The sequence below is a fragment of the Heteronotia binoei genome, chromosome 15, assembly GCF_032191835.1.
Source record: "Heteronotia binoei isolate CCM8104 ecotype False Entrance Well chromosome 15, APGP_CSIRO_Hbin_v1, whole genome shotgun sequence".
Classification (NCBI taxonomy): Eukaryota; Metazoa; Chordata; class Lepidosauria; order Squamata; family Gekkonidae; genus Heteronotia; species Heteronotia binoei.
Genome location: NC_083237.1, coordinates 40216649 through 40240728, shown reverse-complemented (window position 1 = coordinate 40240728; position 24080 = coordinate 40216649). Strand labels below are relative to the sequence as shown.

The following is a 24080-nucleotide window of genomic DNA, read 5'->3' as shown; positions in this document are numbered from 1 at the left end:
AATTATATGGTCAATCGCACAATTCATTTTTGGTGCGATAACATGGTGGTGGTCCATGTCATTAATTCCCTTTCATCCAAATCTCAACGGGTTATGAGATTGGTGAGGGCCTTCACTCTGCGTTGTCTGCGGCTTAACATATTGTTTTTAGCCAAGCATGTTTCTGGGGTGGGTAATGGGGTGGCTGACACTCTCTCCCATAAACAGATGGAGAATTTCGTCATCTGACCCCAGATGCTGATCGAGAGCCAGCGCCAATGCCCCAGGAGCTATGGTTGATGGCAGAGCCGAGGCCTGCAGAGCGATAGGCCTAGCCATTGTGCCTAGCACCAGGAAGTCTTACGAACGTGCTGTGAGGTGGTTTGAGGACTTTAGGGCTGAGGTAGGGTATTGCATTGTTTGGCCCCTCCTGGTGGAGCAGTTGCTCCACTACTGTGTTTCTCTAAGAGGTAAGGAACTGGCTGTGCGATCCATTAGGGGCTGCCTGTCTGCATTGGCTTTTGCTAGCAAGGCGCTGGGATATAAGGAGGAAACAGCCAACTTTCGTCTTCGAAAGATGCTAGAGGGGTGGGCCAGAAAGGCTGGGCCTAGGCCTGACATGTGGAAACCTATTTCCCCTCTGATTCTTAGGGGCCTGAAGGGGGTTTGTGGCACGATATGTGCATCTTATTTCAAAGGCACACTGTTTCATGCGGCATCCTTGGTAGCCTTTTTTGGGACCCTTAGAGTCAATGAGCTAGTGGCAGGTTCCAGAAATGATGTTTCTGGTAATGCGTTGTTGCTACAGGACTTGACGTTAGTAGGGGATAAGGTGGTCATTAACGTCTGTTGCTCTAAGACGGACCAGCTTCAAAAAGGTACCGTGTTTGGAGCTGGGCACCTGCTCTGAGCTTGAGTTGTGCCCAGTATCCGCTTTGGCTGCTTATTTGGCAGTTTGGGGGCCCAAGGAGGGGTTTTTGTTTTGTCACATTAATGATAGCCCACTAACTAAACATCAGTTTGGGGCTGTGACGTCCCGGGCTTTAGCTAAGCTGGGGTTGTCCGGGGTGCGGTTTGGTACCCACTTCTTTAGAATTGCTTTTCTTGAGAGATCTCCGGCAAAGGCTGTGGGTTGACTTGGGCCTCCCAGTGGGTGCTAAGCCCTAAGTAGAGTAAGGCCTTAGTAGTGGCAGTTTTTACTGGGTTTATGGTACTATGCGGATAGGGGAGGACCGTGAAGCATCCCGCTTTTGGGGAGTTAGGGGTCTGGCATAATCAACCGTTAGATTTGATGACCTGGGGTGGGGAAAATGCAGACTGTCCTGGAGGCTTGACTAGAGGGTGCCTTCCACTGAGACATGTGTCTGGTTGCTGGGCCTTCTGGGGCATGCCTCCTTGCTGGGCTGGCCTGGTGGGAGCTGTGTCACACAGCTCCTGCTGGGGGCTGGGTCTCTAGCCCGTGAATGGCAGGGGAGTGGTCTGTTGAGACCCCTAGCCCTGACCAGGCTGCACTTTTGGGTGCCCTTGTCGTTTTTATCATTATGTTTAATAAAGTGGCCCATAGTTATACCAACACCTTGTGTCCGACTCTTCATTCTGACTTGGGGGGCAAATGACGTTTTTGGTAGGGCTTTGTTGCTACAGGACCTGTGGTTAGTGAAGAGTAAGGTGGTCATCAACGTTCGATGCTCTAAGACTGACCAGCGTCACAAAGGAACCGTTTTGGAGCTGGGCACATGCTCTGAGCAGGAGTTGAGTCCTGTTTTCGCTTTGGCTGCCTATTTGGAAGTACGTGGTCCTAGGGATGGATTTTTATTTTGTCACCTCAATGGCAGTCGGTTGGAAAAACATCAGTTTGAGGCTGTGACTTCTTGGGCTTTAGCTAAGTTTGGGTTGTCCAGGGTGCGGTTTGGTACCCACTCCTTTAGACTTGGGGCAGCCTCTATGGCCGCTGTCCTGGGTTATCTTTCATCCACCTTTTAGCGCCTGGGTCATTGGCACTCATTGGCTTATGAATCCTATGTTCTCCCCCTGCTCAATCACTAACTGTGTGTGGTTTGTACATGAATTTTAAAGTTATTGTTTCTAGTTTGACTGTTTTTTTTTTCTTTTTAAATGCTGTTGTTCCTGGCCAGAGGATCCGAATTCTCGTCTGTGGACACAGTTATGTGTTTTGGGCTGCACATCAGGCTCGGAGAACTTCAGTCAGCTCTCAGCTGGGACTCAACCAATTGGTCACTATTGAGTGGAGTGGGCACTGGGGTCTTCATTGGCCTGGCCTGATGCCATTGTTATTCCAGGGGTATGCGGGCCCTCCTCCTCAGGTTTTAATTATTCACCTTGGAGGAAATGATCTCAGGCTGGTAAAAGGGAAGGCGTTGGTCTTGCAAGCCAGGGGTGATTTTTGGGCCATTAAGGAGAGATGGCCTACCATTATAATCTGGTCAGTCATGATTTCCCGCCTTGTTTGGCGATGTGCTTGGGACCCTGCAGGCATTGAGAGGGCCCATTATAAGGCTAACAAGGAAATTGGGAAAGCTTTAGAAGGGGGGTTGGGCCACTATCTGCCGCATCTGGATATTTCTGGCCTCTACAAAGGGGATGGGGTGCATCTCTCTGAAACAAGTAATATGCTTTTCTTGAGAGATCTCTGGCAAGGACTGCAAGTGGCCTTGGGCCTCCCGGTGGGTGCTAAGGCCTAAGTAGAGACTTGGCCTTAGTGGTGGCAGGTTTTTACTGTGCTTATGGCATTGAGCACCTAGGGGAGGACCAGAAAGCATCCCTCTTGGGGGTTTAGGGGTCTGGCAGGATCAACTTTTGGGTATAATGAATCGGGTTGGAAGAATGCATACCGTCCTTTGAGGCTCGACTGGAGGGTGCCTTCCATTGAGATGTGCGTCTGGTGGTTGAGCCCTTTGGGACTTGCCTCCTTGCTGGGCTGGCCTGGTGGGAACTGTGCCACACAGCTCCAGCTCGGGGCTGGGTCTCTCGCCCGCTAATGGCAGAGGAGTGGTCTGTTGAGACCCCTGGCCCTGACCAGGCTTTGTAGCAGTTCTGGTTTGCCCTTGATGTTTATTCTTATACTTAATAAAGTGGCCCTTAGTTGTATCAATACCTTGTGTCCGACTCTTTATTCCGACATGGGGGGGGGGGGGCAAATGATTTAATGATATGAGGAATGTATCTGTTGTCTCTCATCCAAGCAAAGTGTAATCCTGTACATTTTCTGAAATCCAGATTCTTTTTATTTTGTTTTGTTTGCTCTGTTCAACTACTGCAAAAAATACATTTACCCTACAACTTAAATTCTCCAACTCTTTTCTTTTATTGAACTATGTTTGCCAGATGTGTACTAAGCTCTTAGGTTCATGGTGCAAGTCACATTTAATAGTAGTACTATGCTTAGGAACCAGTTCATTTTAGTTGTAGCTACCTAGGTAGGGTTGCAAGTCCAATTCAAGAAATATCTGAGGACTTTGGGGGTGGAGCCAGGAGACTTTGGAGTGGAGCCAGAAGATATTGGGATGGCACCAGAAGCAACATTGTGGCAAGCACAATTGAACTCCAAAGGGAGTTCTGGCCATCACATTTAAAGGGACTCCACAACTTTTCAATGCCTTCCCTCCATTGGAAATGATGGAAAATAGAGGCACCTTCTTTTGGGTCTCATAGAATTGGATCCCCTGGTCCAATGTTTTTGAAACTTGGATGGTGCTTTGAAGAGAGGCACCGGATGCTATGCTGAAAATTTGGTTCCTCTGTCTCAAAAGCAGGCCCTCCAGAGCTCCAGATACCCACAGATCAATTCACCATTATATCCTATGGGAATCAATCTCCTTAGGGAATAATAGAGTGTCCAGCAATGTTCCCTCTAAGCTGTTGGAGTCTTGTGTGCAAAAATTCTACTTTGTGATTTAGTGGCATTCAAGTTGTGAGCTACTGGCATTCAAGTTATGAGCTACTGCATAGATTAGTTTGCTCTTGGGCCATTTTTCCTGAGCCAAGACAAAAATTTGTGAACTGGAGGCTAAAAAATTGTGAGCTAGCTCACATTAACTCAGCTTAGAGGAAACACTGGTGTCCAGCAGACATTTCCCTCCCCCCACCCCCGCTGTTTTCTGATGACCTTGAAGCAGGGAAAGGGCCTCCAAACTGGGGGACCCCTTGACTCCAGCTAGGGATTTGCAACACTATGCCTAGGTGGTGAACAATTGTCAATACACACCTACTTGACCAAGTCTTTAAGAGTGTAGTCATTTTGGAAAAAAAAATAGGCTTGCTGGGGCCATTAATTTTCAAAAGGATCTGGTTCAGCATCCACTTAAATGAATGTAAACAATCACAGGCTTGAAGAAATAGCAAAAGCTATTGTCAGAAAGTTACCAGATCTCCCCACTTCCTGCCAATGTATTGATTTACACAATTTGAGCTTAGGAACACTGGTTAATATGCATATTAGCCTCTGGCACCAGGGAGGAGAAATTTCTCCATCCAAATATCTAAACCATTTGTGTCTTCTAGCTCAATTAGCATTTCTAAGAAGCTAAGGTTGTAAGATCACCACTGACTTCTTTGCAGCCCAGAGGGAAAATCACACATACTCTACCACCACATCCATGCCTTTGAAGATAATCTCCTCCTTGAAAATTTAAAGTCCTGTGTTGGTTCCCCAGAGGGGGCTCAGCCCCTGCCGGAAAAATCTGGGAGGGGCTTGAGCCCCAGAGCCCCTGCTTAGTTTATGCCCATGACTGCCCCCCCTGGATAAGTTTCTTCCTCAGCACCTCAATTAGGATTTTCACAGGTTTTGAAAAATGTTTAAAGCCACTGAGCCTTTTTTCATTTCTGCTTGCATATTTCTGAATTCACAAGGGCTGTTAGTAATTTTTTGAAGAATCTATGTGGGTCATGTTTCGCTATAAATTAGCTGATTGTTCTTAATCTCGGACTGTATATTTTGTCTGTCTTTATTTTATATTATGCCTGCGTAGGTCAATAAAAAGGATGATGATGATGATGATGAAAAAGAAGTCTACAGAAGCAAGACATATCCTGGTAGAGGAAGCTTGTCTTGCTGGCCATAAGTTACACAGCAATCAGTGCTGGTCATATGTGGTCCCTGGCTGCACAATAGGCTGGGCTAGGAAGCAATCAGGACAGAGCAACTAACATTTCTAATTAGGAAAGCCATACTTTCTCAGGCAGCATGGAATAATTTTTTGAAAGTAACTTCCAGTGCACTCAGTGAGACTTTTGAATAAACATATGAAGTGGCTGGGTGGAATAATGTCTGACTCTCCTCTACCCTCTGACTCTCTACCCTCTGACTCACTCTCCAGCTCTGAGGGGTGCTGGGAGTTTGGGTAAGGAAAGGGAAGATGTTTCCCAAATCAGTATACATGTGAAAGACCCATAATGTGCAAAGACATCCCCTTGCTAGCACATGTGTATTTGAGGTATTTAAATATTTGAAATATAGCATGTATATACCAAGGTCCTGATTCAGAGCAACACTCAAAAGAACAAGGGAGGATAAACTTCTTAAACAGGATTTTTAAAAAATGTAATGTGCAGAAAAGAGATGAAATTAAGCAATTTACATGAACGGTGACAGATACAACACAAAACATTTCCCTAGAAAAAATTGCCCAAATACTTGGGGAATAAAATTAAAATGGGGAGGGGGAAACATACAAGCCCGTTTCTGAAGAGAAGGGTGTTTTTCCTTAGTAGTGACAAAAAGGTGTTGGGGGATGAAACTGACCAGGCAGAGGAAGGAGACACAGAGAGTCCATGAAGCAAAAGAGAAAAGGCCAACCAAGATAGCTGGGTAACAGGATAATTTCCCTACTGGCTATGATGAATAGGGCTGAGGAAAGGAAAGACGTTGCTGAGGAAAGGAAAGACATTGGCTTATGTAATAAAAAGTCAGTATTTCAAAAATGCATCAGCCTTAAAGGAGATTTTTTTTGTCTGTATTTTGGAAGAAATCCTCCCCTTTGTAGCATGAGATTATCAAAAGTGTTCTCTTGGGGAATTCTGGAAGTTAGATAAGTATGTATCTATGGCAAGATACTTCCCATGAGTGAGGAAGAACAGTAATCTTTTTTCCTGATTATTAAGATACCTAGAAAATAAGTAGAATTGGCCCATTATTTATTGCAGGGGTAGCCAACGGTAGCTCTCCAGATGTTTTTTGCCTACAACTCCCATCAGCCCCAGCCAGCATGGCTGATGACTGGGGCTGATGGGAGTTGTAGGCAAAAAACATCTGGAGAGCTACCATTGGCCACCCCTGCTTTATTGTTTTGTGGATCTGGATCATTAGTTAAGATCAAATTTGTTGAGAAGGATCTCCAAGGTCCTTGGAGGGAATGACTGTTGATATAATCCCTTTTAGGGTGGGTATTAGCATGACTGATAGAGGAGTTGACCTGAATTCTTCTATTGGTGTGACTCACTGCCACATAAGTTTAATTCAGACTCCTTCCATCAATCTTAGGCATACATTGAGATGTACACATGTACAGAATGGGGGAACAAGCCATAGCAAAAATGACATTCCCTTTGGGAGAGAGGGTCTTGGGGGCATCAAGGGAAAATAAATGCACCCCACACTGCATGTGTTCTGTTCCATCCTCCCTCCCACATCAACGGAATAATTTATCAGACCTACTACAATTGGCATATGTGGTAGCAATGATAGGAACAGAAGCATTGATATAATAGACTTGTAATGGATTTCTGGCATACCACCTTGGGCTTCATCACTTTTCTTTCTACATCATACAAACATCAGTTTTCAAGTATATGTTAGCAGTTTTGATACAACTCTTGCAGTCTTCAATTATGTACATATGTTTGATAGAATAAAATAATCAACAGATTAAAACTATCTGGAGGAACTGTTAAGGGGAGAAATACACAGCAATGCAAAGTTTTGAACTGACCACTTCTGCCACCAAGGATCATGATAACTACCATTCAGTAGACATTTTGTACAAAGCTAAACAATGCTTGGCATTAGCAAAATGGCTAAGAGGTGGTAGTTTCCACATCTCCAGCAAAAAGAATTTTGTTCATCACTATGAATCTACTGAAGAGGATATATCTTCTGAACTTGCCCTCCACCCCAGTCTTTTTGCACCTTGTATTCCTACCAAGTGTAGAAAAATCCTGAGTTTTTTGAGCTCTAGATAGAGATATGCAAAAAAAAAAGTTTCAAAATTCCATTTTTCCAGACTCTGAAATTCATCTCCCCAAAAGCCTCCACCCCCCACAATAACAACTTGCTTTTGGCAAAGCAAGAAGCAATAAGTCCCTGTCTCCCATTTTGTTTTTGTTTTTTTGCAACTATGCATTTTATCTTATCTATCCATCTTTCCTCGCCATGGTTATACTTGAAGATTTCTTTGACTTACAAATAACCTAAAAAGTTAGAAATAACTCTAAATCCTATTATCCTGAGATAGGAAAGGTTTTATTATTACAAGAAAGATGGTCCCCAAAGTGACATCTCAGATGTATAACAAACCTTTGGTTACTCTCCTTCTCAAAGGTAAGTTTTTTGTTACTTAGGAAGGATAAAGAACACGACAAGTAAATCTGAGTGGGATAGGGGTTTGGAAATGATCAGCTTTTCAAGTTGGGCCAAGATTTGGGAATTTGAACCTGACTCAAAGACTTTACAAATAGGAAAGGACTCCATTAATGGCCCTCCCAAAGTACATATCACTAATCTTATTTAGTATCACAGAGCAGCAACTGATGTTTATTTCTAGTATACCATCTCCTTGTCTTCTTCCTGTAATAGTAATCATAATGAAATTTGTAGTTCCTCCTTGAATGACTGCATGTTCTTGTGAAGAATCTGGAGAAGATTGTTTGATCACTACTTTTCAGTGAATACTTTTCCACACAGAATCTTTTGTAAGGCTTTTTTTACCTCCTGATTCCTCAGTGTATATATAAGTGGATTCAAAACTGGGGTAACCGCACTGTATATGATAGTTACCATCATTTCCCTTTGAGCCACACAGCCCACAGAGGGAAGCATGTAATTGAACAACACTGGTACATAGAGCAAAGCCACCACCATCAGATGGGACCCACAGGTTGAGAAGGCTTTTTGCCGACCCTTTTGCGAATGAACTTTGAAAATAAGGAAAATAATAATATAGAAATAGGAGAGCAGTGTGACAACAAAGGGACCCATAGCAACGCAGCTGGTGACAGTATTGAGAAGCATGAGATTTAGATGAGTGCTCCCACAGGCCAGTTTCAGCAGTGGTTTAATTTCACAGAAGTAGTGCTCAACATGGTTTGGTCCACAAAAAGGAAGACGAGCAGTCATTACTGCATGCATCAGGGCATGAAAAAAACCAGTGGTCCATGTGGCTGCAGCCAAGATCAAACAGATCTGCTTTCTCATAATGATGGTGTAACGCAAAGGGTTGCATATAGCAACGTAGCGATCATATGCCATGACACCAAGAAGGATCACCTCACTGCTGCCCAAGAAGTGGAAAAAGTGGAGCTGAGTCATGCAACCGCTAAAGGAAATAATTTGCAGCTCTGATAGAAAGCCAGCGAGCATCTTTGGAATTGTTACTGTGGAATAGAAGATATCTAGGCAGGAAAGATTCCCAAGGAAAAAATACATAGGAGTGTGTAGCTGTGGTTCAGTTATTGCTACAGCCACAATGGCACCGTTCCCCAGTATAGTAGTTAAGTACAATAGCAGAAAGATAGTGAAGAGTGTCATCCGAAGCTCCCAGAGGTCAGTCAGGCCTATCAAGATGAACTCACCCACCTCTGTTTTGTTTTCCATTGCTGACTGAGAAAAAATGAGAGGCAGTTGGATCACTATGAGATCTACCTGTATCAGAGGACTATAAGAACAGAAGACACAAACTTTGTAAGGCAGGAGGAACCGAATGTAACAAGACTTAAGGGAAACATATACATTACAAAGGGTGATTTAAATGTTCTCAACTCAAATCCAAACCCAATTCCAATGCTATTTATGGTTTTGATCCACTCCATGTATTTATTGATTACTGTTTCTTTTTAAGTATGGAGAAAGCTACATTCAGAACAGACAAAAGGAAATACTTCTTTACACAGATAGCTGGGTCCAAGCCATACAATGCAGTTGTTCCAAGTTTAGCATTTGTACTGTCTTGTATATAAGAAATAACCCTGACCTGAATGGCCTAGGCTGGCCCATCCTCACCTTATCTTAGCTGCTAAGAAGGGTTGGCCCTAGTTAGTACCACCAAGGAAGTCCAGGGTTGCTTTACTATGCAGACAGAGGCAGGTGATAGCAAGCCACCTCTGTCCATCTGTTGCCTTGAAAATCCAACAGGTCATCATAAGTGGATTTTGACTTGATAGTACTGCCCACCACCACATTAAAAGCATCAGTACAAATGAGTGAATCCACTGTTTTAAACATCTAAATTTTCTTGTGGTCTGCAACTTAACCCCCCCCCCCAAAAAAAATGTTCTGTTCAGAAAAGGAGAAAAACAATAGCAACAACCACAACAACCATGCCCTGCGATACAATTTGGCTAGACCCTGTGTGTAGGATACATTTGTTTCATTTCACTAACACTGGAGGGTTTCTCCAGTGCAAGGTGTTTTCTTGCAATAGAAAAGGCATGTTTCATTAGACCTAACATTAGGTTCTCAAATCAGAACTCTCTTTTTGAGTTTTCAGTTTAATTACTTTTATCCTATTAAACACCAGGGGAACACTAATTCCCCCCTGCATCCTCCTCTTCCTTCTAATCCCTTTCATTTACCAGAAAGATTATTCCTGGGATCTCAGAACTGGTGTGGATAAACATTAATGCAAGTTAGGGAGATAAGGGAAAAAAAGAAAAGGTCCCCTGTGCAAGCACCAGTCGTTTCCAACTCTGGGGTGACGTTGCTTTCACAGTGTTTTCACGGCAGACTTTTTATGGGGTGGTTTGCCATTGCCTTCCCCAGTCTCTTACACTCCCCCCGCCCCCCAGCAAGCTGGGTACTCATTTTACCGACCTTGGAAGGATGGAAGGCTGAGTCAACCTTGGGCCAGCTACCTGAACCAGCTTTTGCTGGGATAGAACTCAGGTCGTGAGCAGAGAGTTCAGATCACAGTACTGCAGTACTGCTGCTTTACCACTACGCCATGGGGCCACCACGGGAGATAAGCAAGGAGGTAAAATGAATGGGGAAAATCCTTCGACTTCCCTCTTCTGTCAGCACAGGGAACATGATAGATTGGTCAGTCTCTGTTTTGAACCCAAAAGTTCCACTAAGCTTCCTCCAATATAAAGCACCTTGCCGCAATCTTAGCTGTGCTGAGGGAAGGTAAGAAAAAGATGAATTTGTCCACTCTTTATCTCTTCCCTGCCTCCCCTTGCCCCTCCATACAATCCAAGAATTATTTTTTTCCCTAGGAACCAAAAAGTATTTCAGGGGAAGAGAGATATGTAGGGAAATAATTGCCTTTCATCCAGCCAACCTTTTCACAAGACATAAGCCTGTATTTCAAAGTTTCTACCTATTTCTAGAAAAGCTAATCACTGCCTTAGGCATATGGAAAAGACATTTGTAATATCTCTAAAGATTTTCTAGTCTAACACACAACAATGATACATCATTGAACATCTGTGACATCCCAGAGAATTCAGATTAAAGTGAACCACATTGGAACAGTAAGGGGTAAATGGAATCTATCCTGAATCTAATCTTTACCATTTTGTCTCCCTATAAGGGGAGAAAGGGAGAGAAAAACAGCCAATCAAACTTTTGCAAATGTTTTAGCAACATGGTAAAATGTCCCACAATATTTAGATCCTAGTTCATACCTTGATGAGGCTACTTTTCCAACAAGATAACAGAACAAAGAACATTGGAAAGGATATAAAGGGGAGCTTTATATTTATGAAGAAATCATCATTGCTGAGTGAAACTTGAGTCGCTTTGCAGTCTAGAAACCTCTATTTCATTTACTCTGTTTATGAGATGCTGTAGGTTGTCATTGGGGGGATTGTCTGTATGGGAATAAATTCTATGAGCCTCTGGAGAGAGATTAATTCTTTTTTTAAAAAATGATTTGGACAATCCATTTATATGGATGAAATTTATTTTAATGACCAAGATTATACATAATAATACAAATGTGTTAAAATAGCATACATAATCTTTGCTGTTGTAAAAGATGAACATTACAGCTTTTAGAGTTCGTTGCAGCTCACTGTGTTGTGGCCCTTAATGTCAGACACTGGAAAGCTTTACTGTTATGCTATGATGATATATTCAAACTGCAATGTATAGCCTGACCTAACTGACTCCATTTTGTAACAGTTGCTACTAACTCCAAACTGAAACCCTGCATATCAAAGTAGAGAGAAAGATGTTACTAACCATGTTGTAAATTCCTGTTCTTGGTACTAACAAAAGCAACAACCCTTTGGAGATAAAATGCCTCAAGGAAAGCCAGCAGGGCTGTTCCGTGAGAATGAGAACTGCAAGGAGATAAGAGAAAACTAAAGTGTTAAATGTATCACTGTAGTGTGAGAATGTAGATTTGTTTAGAAAACCTTTGATGTACTTTTAGTTAAAACATCTTTGCTCCATTCCAAGAGCATCAGTTCCAATGTATCGTTGTTCAGAACTTTTGGATTATCAAATAAAGCCTTAACATGGTAACCAATGGAAGTCCGCTTACTTTAAAGTTCCCCTGTCTGACACTTAATATCATTGGTTGAATTTAGCATGTAAAAAAAATAGATTGGTCTGTTGCCAGTTTTCTTCTATTTTATTTCCTCCTTTCTCTATTTTGCTTTCTCCATTTTTGCTTTATTTCCTCCTTTCTCTATTTTGCTTTCTCCATTTTATTTCCTCCTTTCTCTATTTTGCTATAGCTTTCCTCCTTCCTCTATTTTGGTGCTGGGACCAGCTTTGCCTCTTTCATTCTCAATTTCTGTCTATGTCCACCACAAGACAGCCAGTGGAGGAATAGGAGTATACTTAATCTCCTTATTATTCACTGCACTGGAATACGTTGTCAAGACCTTAGTCAGAGGAAGAAATGGGACAATGGAAGATACTTGACCAGATCTTCCACCATTTTTAAAAGCTTCCCAGCAGATGCTGAGCTTTCCAAGCTGGACTGAGGCTGTGGCTTTGGAATGTGTTTGTAGGTGTTACCCTTACCACACATTGCTTTCTCAGGTTAAAGATGTGGTTAGCTGCATCTTTTCCCCTACTGTACAAACCATTGGAAATATTTTAAGTTTTCTCATAATCACATTGGGGAAGGCATAATTTAAATTTAAAAAAAATAGCATTGGAGGAAAAGTTAACCTGCCTCCCCTTGTGCCTCTTATGCAGGTGAATCCTACCAGACACTTTTAGGGTTTGTTTTTTTAATGGGAGAACTTCAACCACAGACATCCCATCATTTCATCTAGTTTGATACAGAGAGAAAGAGATACTGAAACTTTCAAGGCAACTGAGGACACATCTTTATATGGAAATCCTTCTACCCACTATTTGCAATGGAAGTTGTTTGTGGCAGACATAATTATGCAAAACTTAAGCTGAGAGGCCTGAAATTGGACACTGGTTTCAGAATGACCATGGGAGCTACAGTATCAAAAAGAAGTAAATCAGGCCTGGGTTATCTGCAGAATGCTTCCCCCCCCCCCCCCCCAGTTTGAAATGGAAGCTATGATTGTCTATGGCAGGAATACCAGAAAATAAAGCTATGGGTTTCAAAAGTGACTACCAGCTTTAAGATTTTAATGGATGCTGCAGTATCCTCCACACCGCACCCTCACCCCCCACCCCAATGCAGAGAACTGGAGTGTCCTTGCCCAGGACTTCCCAGTAACAACATAAATTATTATTTTCCCTGCTGAAATTATTATTTCCCCTGTAATCTCAGATGGAAGACTTTGTGTTATTGTATCTGGGATTTTGCTTCAGCTACTGACTGACATTTCTAATGTACATAACAGAAGCATAAATCACAACTTGTCTGTGGTTGCTGTATGTTATGTTTATTTACTTACTTTATTAATACCCCACCATAATACAGTTATGTTTATTTACTTACTTTATTAATACCCCACCTTTCTTACCCAAGGTAGATTACAGAACGTTAAACAATGCAATCAGATACCATAAAACAAGCAACAAACAATGCAATTATACAGAAAACAATGCAACCAGCAAATTGTCTGAAGTGAATATACTATAAATGATTCAGAAAGTGGAATAACAAAAGTAGATAATCCTGTAAAAGCAAATTGATGGCTATAATACAAGCTAGAAGAAGAAGAAGACTGCAGATTTATACCCTGCCCTTCTCTCTGAATCAGAGTCTCAGAGCAGTTTACAATCTCCTTTATCTTTCCCCCCCACAACAGACACACTGTAAGGTAGATGGGGCAGAGACAGCTCTCCCAGAAGCTGCCCTTTCAAGGACAACTTCTGCAAGAGCTATGGATGACCCAAGCCCATTCCAGCAGCAGCAAGTGGAGGCGTGGGGAATCAAACCCTGTTCTCCCAGATAAGAGTCCGCACACTTAACCACTACACCCTCTAAAACTGTTTAATTCTATTATAGTTCTAACCTCTAATAAAAATTCCCTCCTGAACATTTAAAATTTTGCATGTTCTGCTGAATGACGGAGGAGGTCCACAGGCAGACCATTCCACATTGGAAACAACACATAAAATGAACACAAATATGCAGTGGCTAACCTTCATCATCAAACTGGCATTTTCAGAAGGCTTTGCTCACATGAGCAATACTGTCCTGGTAGAGTTTAGGAGAAAATGAAGTTGCATAGTTGTGTGGGTCCAAGGCCATTAAGACTTTGTAGATAGGTAACATTGCTCAGGTATGTTATTCTTCTCAGTTTAGACATCATGGAAGAACAGATAGATTGGTGTTCAGGAATAACTAACTTTTGGTAAAACTTCTTTCTTGGTTACTATAGTTCTGTGTCAGGTTTCTCCACCATTAGCTGTGCTCTTGATTGCAGTTCACTTGGACAAGGTCGTGGCAATTCATACCTGCAAATCATTCATCATGCAAAAATGCAACAATCTTGGGAACTGCTTTTACTTCTTCATCTATATGAGTTTAATCAGTATACTCAGTGTTATCTATCTATATCTGCCCAGAGAAGAGTTTTCTGCTTAGAATATTTTTGAGAGCTGATTTTACTTCCTGATTCCTCAGAGTGTAGATGAGAGGGTTTAAAACTGGAGTGACTACACTGTACAACAAAGTAATAATCATGTCTCTTTCATAAGACCCACCAGCGGAGGCAAGCATGTAATTGGAAAGAGCTGGAATGTAGAAAACAGTCACGACTGTCAGGTGGGAAGCACAGGTGGAGAAGGCTTTCCAACGGCTTAGTGAACACTTGACTTTAAAGAAGAGGAAGAAGAAAATATAGATATAGGAGAGAAGAATGAAGAAGAAGGGAGCTAGAGCAAGAGAACCAGTGACAGTATTAAGAAGGATGATATTGAGGGTGATACTACTACAGGTCAATTTTAGCAGGGGTTTGATGTCACAGAAAAAGTGGTAGACATGATTGGGACCACAAAACCATAGCTGTGAAGTCACCATTGTGTGCATCAGAGAATGAAAAAATCCAATACACCATGTAACCCCAGCTAGGAGGAAGCAAGTCCATTTATTCATGATGACAGTGTAACGTAGAGGGTTGCATATAGCCACACAGCGGTCAAAAGCCATAACACCCAAAACCAGAGCCTCACTACTTCCCAGGAAGTGGAAGAAGTGCAGTTGAGTGAGGCACCCAATAAATGAAATTGTTTGGTTCTCTATTAATAAGCCATTCAGCATTTTTGGCACAGTAACAGTGGAGTAAAATATGTCTAGAAAGGAGAGATTGCCTAGGAAAAAATACATGGGAGTATGAAGCCGAGGCTCTACCAGTGCTACAGCCAAAATGATGCCATTGCCCAGCAAACTGGCAACATAGAGCAGCAGGAAAAGTATGAAGAGAACAAGTTGCTTTTGGTAGTCTTTTGTCAGACCCACAAGAATAAACTGATGCAGCTGTGTCTGGTTCTCCATTGCTCTATGGATAGACAACAAAAACAAAACCTTGGTCACTGACTCCATAATGCATTGGAGGACTTTGAAAGAGAAAGTGCTGTGATGATGGTTATGAATCCTTAGGGCTAGTTCCTACAAGACTTTTGGGTATTGGTATGAATTCCTGAGTATAAAACATCTGAGTTCCACATCCAATATGGAATATGGCTATGTGAATTGATACATTCCATTCTTTTTTAAAAATGCATTTGTTTGGTGTGGATGTAGAGATTTACCTGTGAGTACAAAAAGTCTTGGAAGAACCAGCCCTTAGTTAGCAGGTCTCTGTGAAGAATAATACAGTTACACAATGACAACAAAGTAATAAAACATCAACACAACCTTTGATACTAGCTTAACCCTCCCAAGCAATCAGGTTGTTGTTGTTTTGACCCAGAAAGTCATGGGAAAAAATGGTTTACCCATTTAAAGTTTTCTGCAGGCACCAAACTCCTGTTGAACCTTCTCCTCAATGAACTGCAGTGCCCTGAAGTACTTCTCTCCCCTCCCCACTGCCTTTCTTTTTTTGACTTTTAGGTTCATCAAAATGGTAAATGAGGTCCATCTGGCCCCCAATAGACTTGGCTTGAAAATGAAAGAACTATGTATAATAGATGCTGGGGTTTCTATTTACCCCAACAAATTTATATATATATATTAGCACATTCCCACATTTAAATAGATGGGCTAACACCTATTATCTCCATTTTATTGAAAGGTGGAGTAAGCAGTGAAAACCACAACAACAAAAATCATAATTATATCTATAGACATTTTTTTTTTTGGCTTTGAGGTTTTGCGCCAATTTTGGAATTTGGGGTTACAACAATCCCCACAGAAACCACCGCTTGCAACCTGAATTATTGAGTATCTAGTAGGAGCAGGTAAAAGCCCTTTGTTTGTGCTCTGTCAAAGTTTCTCTCATGCCCATAGCCACATGGAAAAAAGCTCAAATTAAATCCCAACCATTAAAAAAAACACCAATTGCTTGGAAGGGTTAAAAAATACCTTTTTTGGTAGCTGGAACTCCTTTGCCTGTTAGGCCACACACCCCTGATATAGCCAATCTTCCAAGAACTTACAGGTCTCTTAATACAGGGCCTACTGTAAACTCCAGGAGGATTGGCTACAACTGGGAGGTGTGGCCTAATATGCAAAGGCACTCTTACTACAAAAAAGCCCTGAAAAAGTTATATAATATATAACTTATATACATATCATGTTCTAAAGTTTCTTACACCTCAATAATAACCATCCAAAATCTGAATATTACTTCAATTGCAAATAGGATTGCCAATCTTCAGGTAGAGGCAGGGGATCCCCCAGTTTGGAGGCCCTCCTCCCACTTCAGGATCATCAGAAAGTGGGGGGGGGGAATGTCTGCTGGGCATGCTATTATTACCTATGGAGACTGATTCCCATAGACTATAATGGATAATTGATTCACAGGTATCTGGGGCTCTGAGGTGGCTGTTTTGGGGGGTTGAGGCACCACATTTTCAGCATAGCATCCAGTGCCACTCCCCAAAATACCATCCAAATCACAAAAGAATTGGACCTGGGAGTCTAATTCTATGAGCCCCAAAAGAAGGTGCCCCTATCCTTCATTATTTCCAATGGAGAGAAGGCATTTAAAAGGCGTGTGATCCCTTTAAATGTGATGGCCAGAACGCCCTTTGCAGTTCAATTATGTTTGTCATAACCTTGCTCCTGACTCCACCCCCAGTGTCTCCTAGCTCCACCCCCAAAGTCTCCTGGCTCCACCAACAAAGTCCCCAGATATTTCTTGAATTGGACTTGGCAACCCTAATTGCAAACCACTTTGCACAAATTTACTGAATGCGAAAGTACTAGAAGTCACATTTATATATCTACACTTGGAATAAATGGGGAAAAAAATCCAAATATTTACATTTACAGAGGAGTACAGAAAAGTTATATTTTTTTAAGGTTTCCACCTTCATCCTAGGCCTACTGTCCTCATTTGGTATGTAAGTGCCATCAAAATACAATTAACATATGATGGCCCCAGAAACAGTCTTTCAAGGCAAGTCAAAAGCAAAGGTGGTTTGACATTGCCTACTTCCCCAGAGTTTTCCTTGGTGGTTTCTCATTCAAGTACTGATCCTGCTTAGCTTCCAAGATCTAATGAAAATAAGCTATACCATGCCACTTTCTCTTTCTACTTTCATTAGTTGTACGTTGTTCTCATCAACAACAATCTAATTATACCTCATTCTCATAATCAATAATTATATTTTCCATGGAGCAAGCAATCACATCAAAATAGGTGGATCTTTAAAGACACATGCCTTTGACTCACATCCTAACACTTCTGCACGGAGCTGTGTGTATAGCTGCAACTATTGCAAATATCCCCACCCACATCAGGCAGAGCAAATGGAAGAAGGGCTTATCTTGCTCCTAGATTCACCAGACTTTCAGCTGGTCACTGTGGCTTTAATAGCATCAGGATACAAAAGATTAATCAGGTGAGTCTTTAAATGGAAGGAAGAGACATGTTTTCATTTGCTAATTGCTGCCAATAAAGTTGCTGTTAAAGGAACAGAGTATTGGGTTAGCTAAAAAAAAATGGCAATTGCACTATGGCTGTCGATGGAAATGTCTATACGAATCCTAGCTGCATTCCTTATTGCCTCATTGAGAAGGAATAAAGAAAGCTTCTTAAAACTAGAATCAATAGAAAATGATACAGAAATTCATTTTACGTTGTTTGACAGGGTATGCACCTTCATGGTAATGAATGTGTTCACCTGCTAATAGCTCATGCTATTAAATACAGAGCAGTGAGACAAGGTATACAAAAGTACTTCAGATAATGAAAATAATATCAAGGTAAACTTATTTTCAACTGCAAATCATACCTGGATGGGTTTTGTTCTTCCTTCTGTCAAGATATGAAACTTCACAGAAAATGCACAGAGCCCCAGTAAGGTTAGAGCTTCAGCTTCCCATTGTTGAGGCAAAAATGGAAGAGTAGTTGAAATTTCATTTAATATTATGAACTCTCATTAGTCATATCTGTATCTTGTTAGGGGCAATATTTCATTAGGGGCGATAAATTCTTTTGTGTTGATTTAATCAGTATATCCAAACCCCAGGAGCAAAAACAGAGTTCCTTGGCACATGAGAGATACAGGTGACAGAGCTTCCAACAGCTCTGTCAAGACTGGATTTTTTTTTGGGGGGGGAGGGTAGAGTGTGGGAAGGAAGGAGTCAGTGTAGAGGTAAGAAATGCATTTAAGGAAAAATATACCCAGATTTGTGTAACCAGTAATAGTGTTAAGAAGGCTAAAGTTAAGGGCTGCTGTAGGTAAATCTGAGGAAGGGCTTGACATAACAAAAGAGTTGCTGAGCATTATTTTTCACCAGCAGTGAATCCATTGGTATCCAACCCTATGAGCTGTATTTAATCCATAATGCCTCCGTCTCTGTGTGGTGATGAAGAAAATACTAGACTGGAATTAAGAGACGTGTTGTTGGTCATAACTGGTTCCACTAACTAAACATATAGAAATCCATATTCTATGGAAAGCGAAAAAAGATTAAGAAAGGGTTTGACCCTACAACGCATACCTGCAGGGATTGCATTCTTCTTTCAGTCAAGATATTTAAATATGTTATTTAAAATGAATCTCATAGAGACACAGCTCAGCAGAATTAAATGATTTCATTATATTGTAAACGTAGCTGATCTGTGTATTTATCATGTCTGCCTTTAAATAAACCTACTTCATTAGGTGGGAAAAAAAATCACGTGAGGCAGTTTGGCCCCTGGGATATCATAACCCAGAAGAGTTATGAAACTTTAAAAAAAATTGCTATTAACTAGGTCTCTGGAGAAATGTTGATTTTCAAAGTGATTTAAAATAAAATGATATTTAAATATATCTAGTCCCAAGTGCTAAGCAGTTTCTCATGATGTGTGGATAACGCCAGTTCCACAGTGATTCTGAAACAATTTAGGTGCCCACTATTAATTAAAGAGAGCAAGTCCATGGGCCAAGAGCCAAAAATTGACATATTGATGTCAGATAAGGTGGCAAAACATCTCTGTGTTTTCCTGAAAGATGTATGTCCATGTATAATATCTTAAATGTCATGATGCCCCATTCTGATGGGCAACTTAAGCTTTTGTTTATATCATGAAGGTGGTCAAAGCTAATTTTCCATGGTATGCATCTGTCACGCCCCTGCTGGCCCCCGCCATGCCCCGCCGTGACTACTGCTCGCTTAGTGACCTGGTTTGGGCCGGGGCTCGGCTTGGCATCCCAGAGGTCTCAGAATGTGGGAGGACAGAGCTGGGTTACCTCACCCGTTTATACTCGTGTCCTCCTTGGTTGTGCTGGGGCTCCACACTCTCTCTGTCTCGGCAGCCTGTTCCTCGCATCGGCTAGTTTCCTCCCTGACCTCTCAGCCTTGCGGCCTTTTATCCCTCCCCCCGTCTCCTCCCTGCCACCCTGGTCTCACCCCCTGGTAGCTTCGCCCCCGCTTATAAGCAGGGATGCTAAGGAAGGCCTTCCTGGGGAATGGCCTTCCGGTGGTAGGCGTGTGGACGGGGGTGTTGAGGGTGCTTCTGGGAGCACCAGCACCAGCCACTGTGGCTTGGGGCTCCTGCCTTCCCTGCTCTCTCAGCCGGGTGGTGTTCCTGCTCTTCCTCTCCCCCAGCCATGGTCGTGGCTCGGCCACCTTGTCCAGGTCTGGGGGCGGGCCCATCAGTTCTTGGCTCCAGTCAGCAGAGGGGTGGACCGTGTTGGGCGGCCAGAAGGTTTGTTGGGGCCTCGAGAGTCCTGTCTCAGCCAGGATGGGACAGCATCAAGACTTGAAAAAATCCAGTAGCCTAGGTTCCCACCCCCCCCCCCGCCACAAACTAGCAAAAGCAAAGTACATTTATTCATGGTAACAGTTGCATGAAGCCAGATAATGATTGAATGCCATGTGACCCCTGGAAAGATGCCTTCACCACTGCCCATGAAGTAAAAGTAATGCAACAACACAAGAGTCCCAACAATGATCCTCCTTGGAGCCCAGTGCTTTGTTCCTAGAAGAAAAAAGTGACTGTGTACCATTTCACAGCTGGGAAGGGCCTAAATGATATTTTTGTATCTAGTCATTTCATTTGAGGGTTCACAGAATATGGTATACAGTTGCCTTTTGCATTCTCTACTATTACTAGGATATTTTTGTCTCAAGCAGCTATGTCTATGTCTGCCACCCTGGTCCCACCCCCTGGTAGCTCCACCCCCGCTTATAAGCCTTCCTGAGGAATGGCCTTCCGGTGGCAGGCATGTGGACGGGGGTGTTGAGGGTGCTTCTGGGTGCAGTGGCACCAGCTTAGTCCAGAGTTTTGCCCTTTATAAAACAATGATAATTACAGGGCTTTTTTGTAGAAAAAGACCAGCAGGAACTCATTTGCATATTACGACATACCCCTGATATCACTATTGTTTTGCTCAGGGCTTTCTTGTAGGAAAAGATCAGCAGGAACTCATTTGCATATTGTGCCACACCCCTGACAGCAAGCCAGCCAGAACTGCATTTCTGTGCATTTTTAATACACTCTTGTGGCATTTTGTGCTTGTGCTTGTTCTTTATCATGTTATGCATTAGAATTTACTATAATTAACCTTGGCAGCTGTTACACATATTTGTTCCTAACTGGTGCTTCCAAGAGGACACGCTTACTTGGTGTTAGTAAATTCCTGTAGATTTGAGGGGGTGAAGCCTGGAGAGGATGGGGGTTGCGAAGGAGTGGGAACTCAAACTCAAACTGGTACAATGCCATAGAATCCACCCTCCAAACCAGCCATTTCCTCACTTGCCAATCTCCAAGTGAATTACTAGAACCGCTAATGCCTGCTTGGAGTAATTGACTAACTGTATGCATACTGTGATAGAGCATTGGTTCCAGATTATTGAAGTATTTTGATCACAGGAAGTTGGTATCAAAACACATAAATTTTACATGGGAAATGTGTTATCAATTATACTTCTTGTTTGTCTTCAAGTCTTCACTACACTACAACATTGTTGTTCAAAGAGTTTGTCAACATTCACTTTGGGCGTTTTCGCACTCACGTTCAGCCGGCGCGACCCCCCTCTTCACCGCGCAGGATCTGCGCGGATTTCGTACTAAATGCCGCGGAACAGCCGGAAGAGCTGGAAACTCCCGTCGCAAAAGCCGCACAAACGGAAACTGCTTTTTGGCGGTTTACGTTTGAGCGGCTTTTGCGTCGGGAGTTTCCGGCGCAAAAGGCTGCTCCGCGGCATTTAGTGCGAAATCCGCGCAGATCCTGCGCGGTGAAGAGGGGGGTCGCGCCGGCTGAAGGTGAGTGCGAAAACGCCCATGGTTTTTCCACGGAGAGGTCTGCGTGTCAAAACTGCTACTTCAGCAACCCTTCCTGGGGTGGACTCTTCAAGTGATTTGTTTTTCTGTGTGATTTGTGATTTTGTAATTTTGTAAATGTTTTGTATAAGTGGTATAAGTTTGTGAAAAATAGGCTTTGTGCCTTTAACGAGCTCACAGCTTTACTAGTTAGACTGGCAGTAAAAACAATTTTTGGCATTGAGCCTGTGCAATTCTTTGAAGTTTCTTATTAGTCCTTAGAGACTTTTTTGAGAGGTTTATCATCTCTTTTGAATGCGATATTTCTTAGGCTTTCAACCCTACTGTGTTCTTCCCTATTGGTTTGCAATCTCTAAGTGAGGCCTGGAGATCACTCAGAATTACAACTGCACTCCAGATGGGCAGATATCAATTCCCCTGGAGAAAATGGTACATTATACCCTGCTGATTTCAGCCCCCTATGACAGTCATACCGTTTTCGCACACAGCTTACCACGGGGTCACATTCCTGTTTTCTCCGTAGCGTCCGTCGGATTTCCCATTATCTGCACCGAAGTTACAGGAAGTGTGGCAGCTTTTGCATAGCAAACGTAAACCACTAAAACCCACTTTATGTTTGCTGCACAAAAGCCACGATACTTCCTGTAACTCCGGCACAGATTATGGGAAATCCGACAGACGCTGCGGAGAGAACAGGAATGTGACCGCATGGTAAGCTGTGTGCGAAAACGGTCTCAGTGTGACTTGGCAGTGGGCACTTCAGAGCAGGGTCTGCTAGACCCAGCTTCTTGCTGTGGAAGCTGACTGGGTAATTTCAGACCAGTCACAGACTTTCACCCTAACCTGCCTTACAGGGTTCTTTTGCAGATCAAAAAGGGGAGAGGAGAATGATGTAAGCTGCTTAGGTCCCCACTGCCGAGAAACACTATACTTTTTCCTAAGTAGAGACTGCAGAGAGAGAGGAGGAAATGGAAAGCAATCTACCTCATCTCTTTTGCCTCCATCCCTTTTTTGTCAATCTATCCCCCTTCTCAGATAACCCACCCACATTCCCCCACTATCTACATTTTCCTTCCCAACATCCCTTGCCTCTATCCTTCCCTTCCCAGCCCCACAAAAGCCATGATACCCACAGTGAATTTCTAGCTTCTGTTGCATTTTTCTCCTCAACAAGCCTTATTGTCAGGCTATTGTTTCATTGAAGTTATGCATTTGCTTTCTGAATATATTACCTGCTGCTTACTAACCAGAATGTTTAATAAAGTCCTATGCTACTAGCCATGATACCGTGTACAGTAACAAAGGGGGGGGGGGGAGGATGAATGTCTCAGGGGCATCAAAGGCCCACAAGGTCTTTGAAGTGCAGAGTGCGCAACTAGCTTCCCAGGCGCCTCCTGAGCAGTGCAAGAACATCACCAGGAGGGGGATGTAACCAACAACTGTGAGAGATAAGCGGGCATGTGAAAGTGTTACTTGCAGGGTCAGTCTGTAGTTTTATTATGGGAATTAGTTTAAAGCACAAATCCTTTGAAGTGTATTCATAAATGCCAACGGCTCGAACCAATTGTTATCAGTTCCAATGCATCCATGCTTAGAGTAACATTGCAGTTATCAAAAAAACTAAAGGCAACTTAGTTTTTTCAACAAAGACAAGTCTGGTCATTTTGAAACTTCAATTAACCCTTCGCTGACACTTATAACTAGTGATCGTCATAAGATTGTATGAAAATACCCTAGTGGTAGGTACTGGAAATTAATCTTGTCCAATAGCACTGAGTGAATGTGGTGCAGCCTCCTTCCAAAAATGCACACCATTTTATGGAATCTTCATCTGAACACCAAGGCTCATTAAAAGACCAGAAGATAGGATACACTTTTTAAACAAAAAATGTCACCTCTCCAACTTATATGGTGATGGAAATCAGCAGGGCAACGTATCCACCAGCAACCCCAGCAGAATTTTTCTCCATATTGTAGAATCCCCAACTGACAGAATACCATATATATGCATGTCATGTATACTTTATTAAGAACCCCATGGCGCAGAGTGTTAAAGCTGCAGTACTGCAGTCCTAAGCTCTGCTCACGACCTGAGTTCGATCCCCGGCGGTAGCTGGGTTTTCAGGTAGCTAGCTCGAGGTTGACTCAGCCTTCCATCCTTCCAAGGTCGGTAAAATGAGTACCCAGCTTGCTGGTGGGAAAGTGTAGATGACTGGGGGAGGCAATGGCGAACCACTCCATAAAAAGTCTGCTGTGAAAACATTGTGAAAGCAATGTCACCCCAGAGTTGGAAATGACTGGTGCTTGCACAGGGAACCTTTCCTTTCCATGTATACTTTATGACTTACTTAATTTGCCCTAAGGAACTTAATGAATTTAAGGAATTATGCATTCCCATTCTGTGTTGTTCTTCTTGGTCATATAATGTTTTATAATGTTGGTGAGAGAAGACAGTTCTTAGTTCTTAACTTTTCATTTGACTCAAAGATCTTGAACAGATCCAAGTTCAACTGTCTTACAGGCAACCACTGCAGCTAAGAAGAAGTCAGAAAGACATATGGACATAAGGATAGAGAAAAGCGAATAAACACATAATAAGT

General features: G+C 42.5%; 2 protein-coding genes across 2 annotated transcripts; both read right to left on the bottom strand.

The window, feature by feature from the left end:
• Positions 1 to 7867: 7867 nt before the first annotated feature.
• On the bottom strand, positions 7868 to 8806 carry LOC132584375 (olfactory receptor 12D1-like). Its single transcript, XM_060256247.1, has one exon. The coding sequence runs from the start codon at positions 8804 to 8806 to the stop codon at positions 7868 to 7870; it is 939 nt and encodes a 312-aa protein (XP_060112230.1).
• A 5344-nt stretch (positions 8807 to 14150) lies between these two features.
• On the bottom strand, positions 14151 to 15092 carry LOC132584397 (olfactory receptor 12D1-like). Its single transcript, XM_060256268.1, has one exon. The coding sequence runs from the start codon at positions 15090 to 15092 to the stop codon at positions 14151 to 14153; it is 942 nt and encodes a 313-aa protein (XP_060112251.1).
• Between the last annotated feature and the right edge of the window lie 8988 nt (positions 15093 to 24080).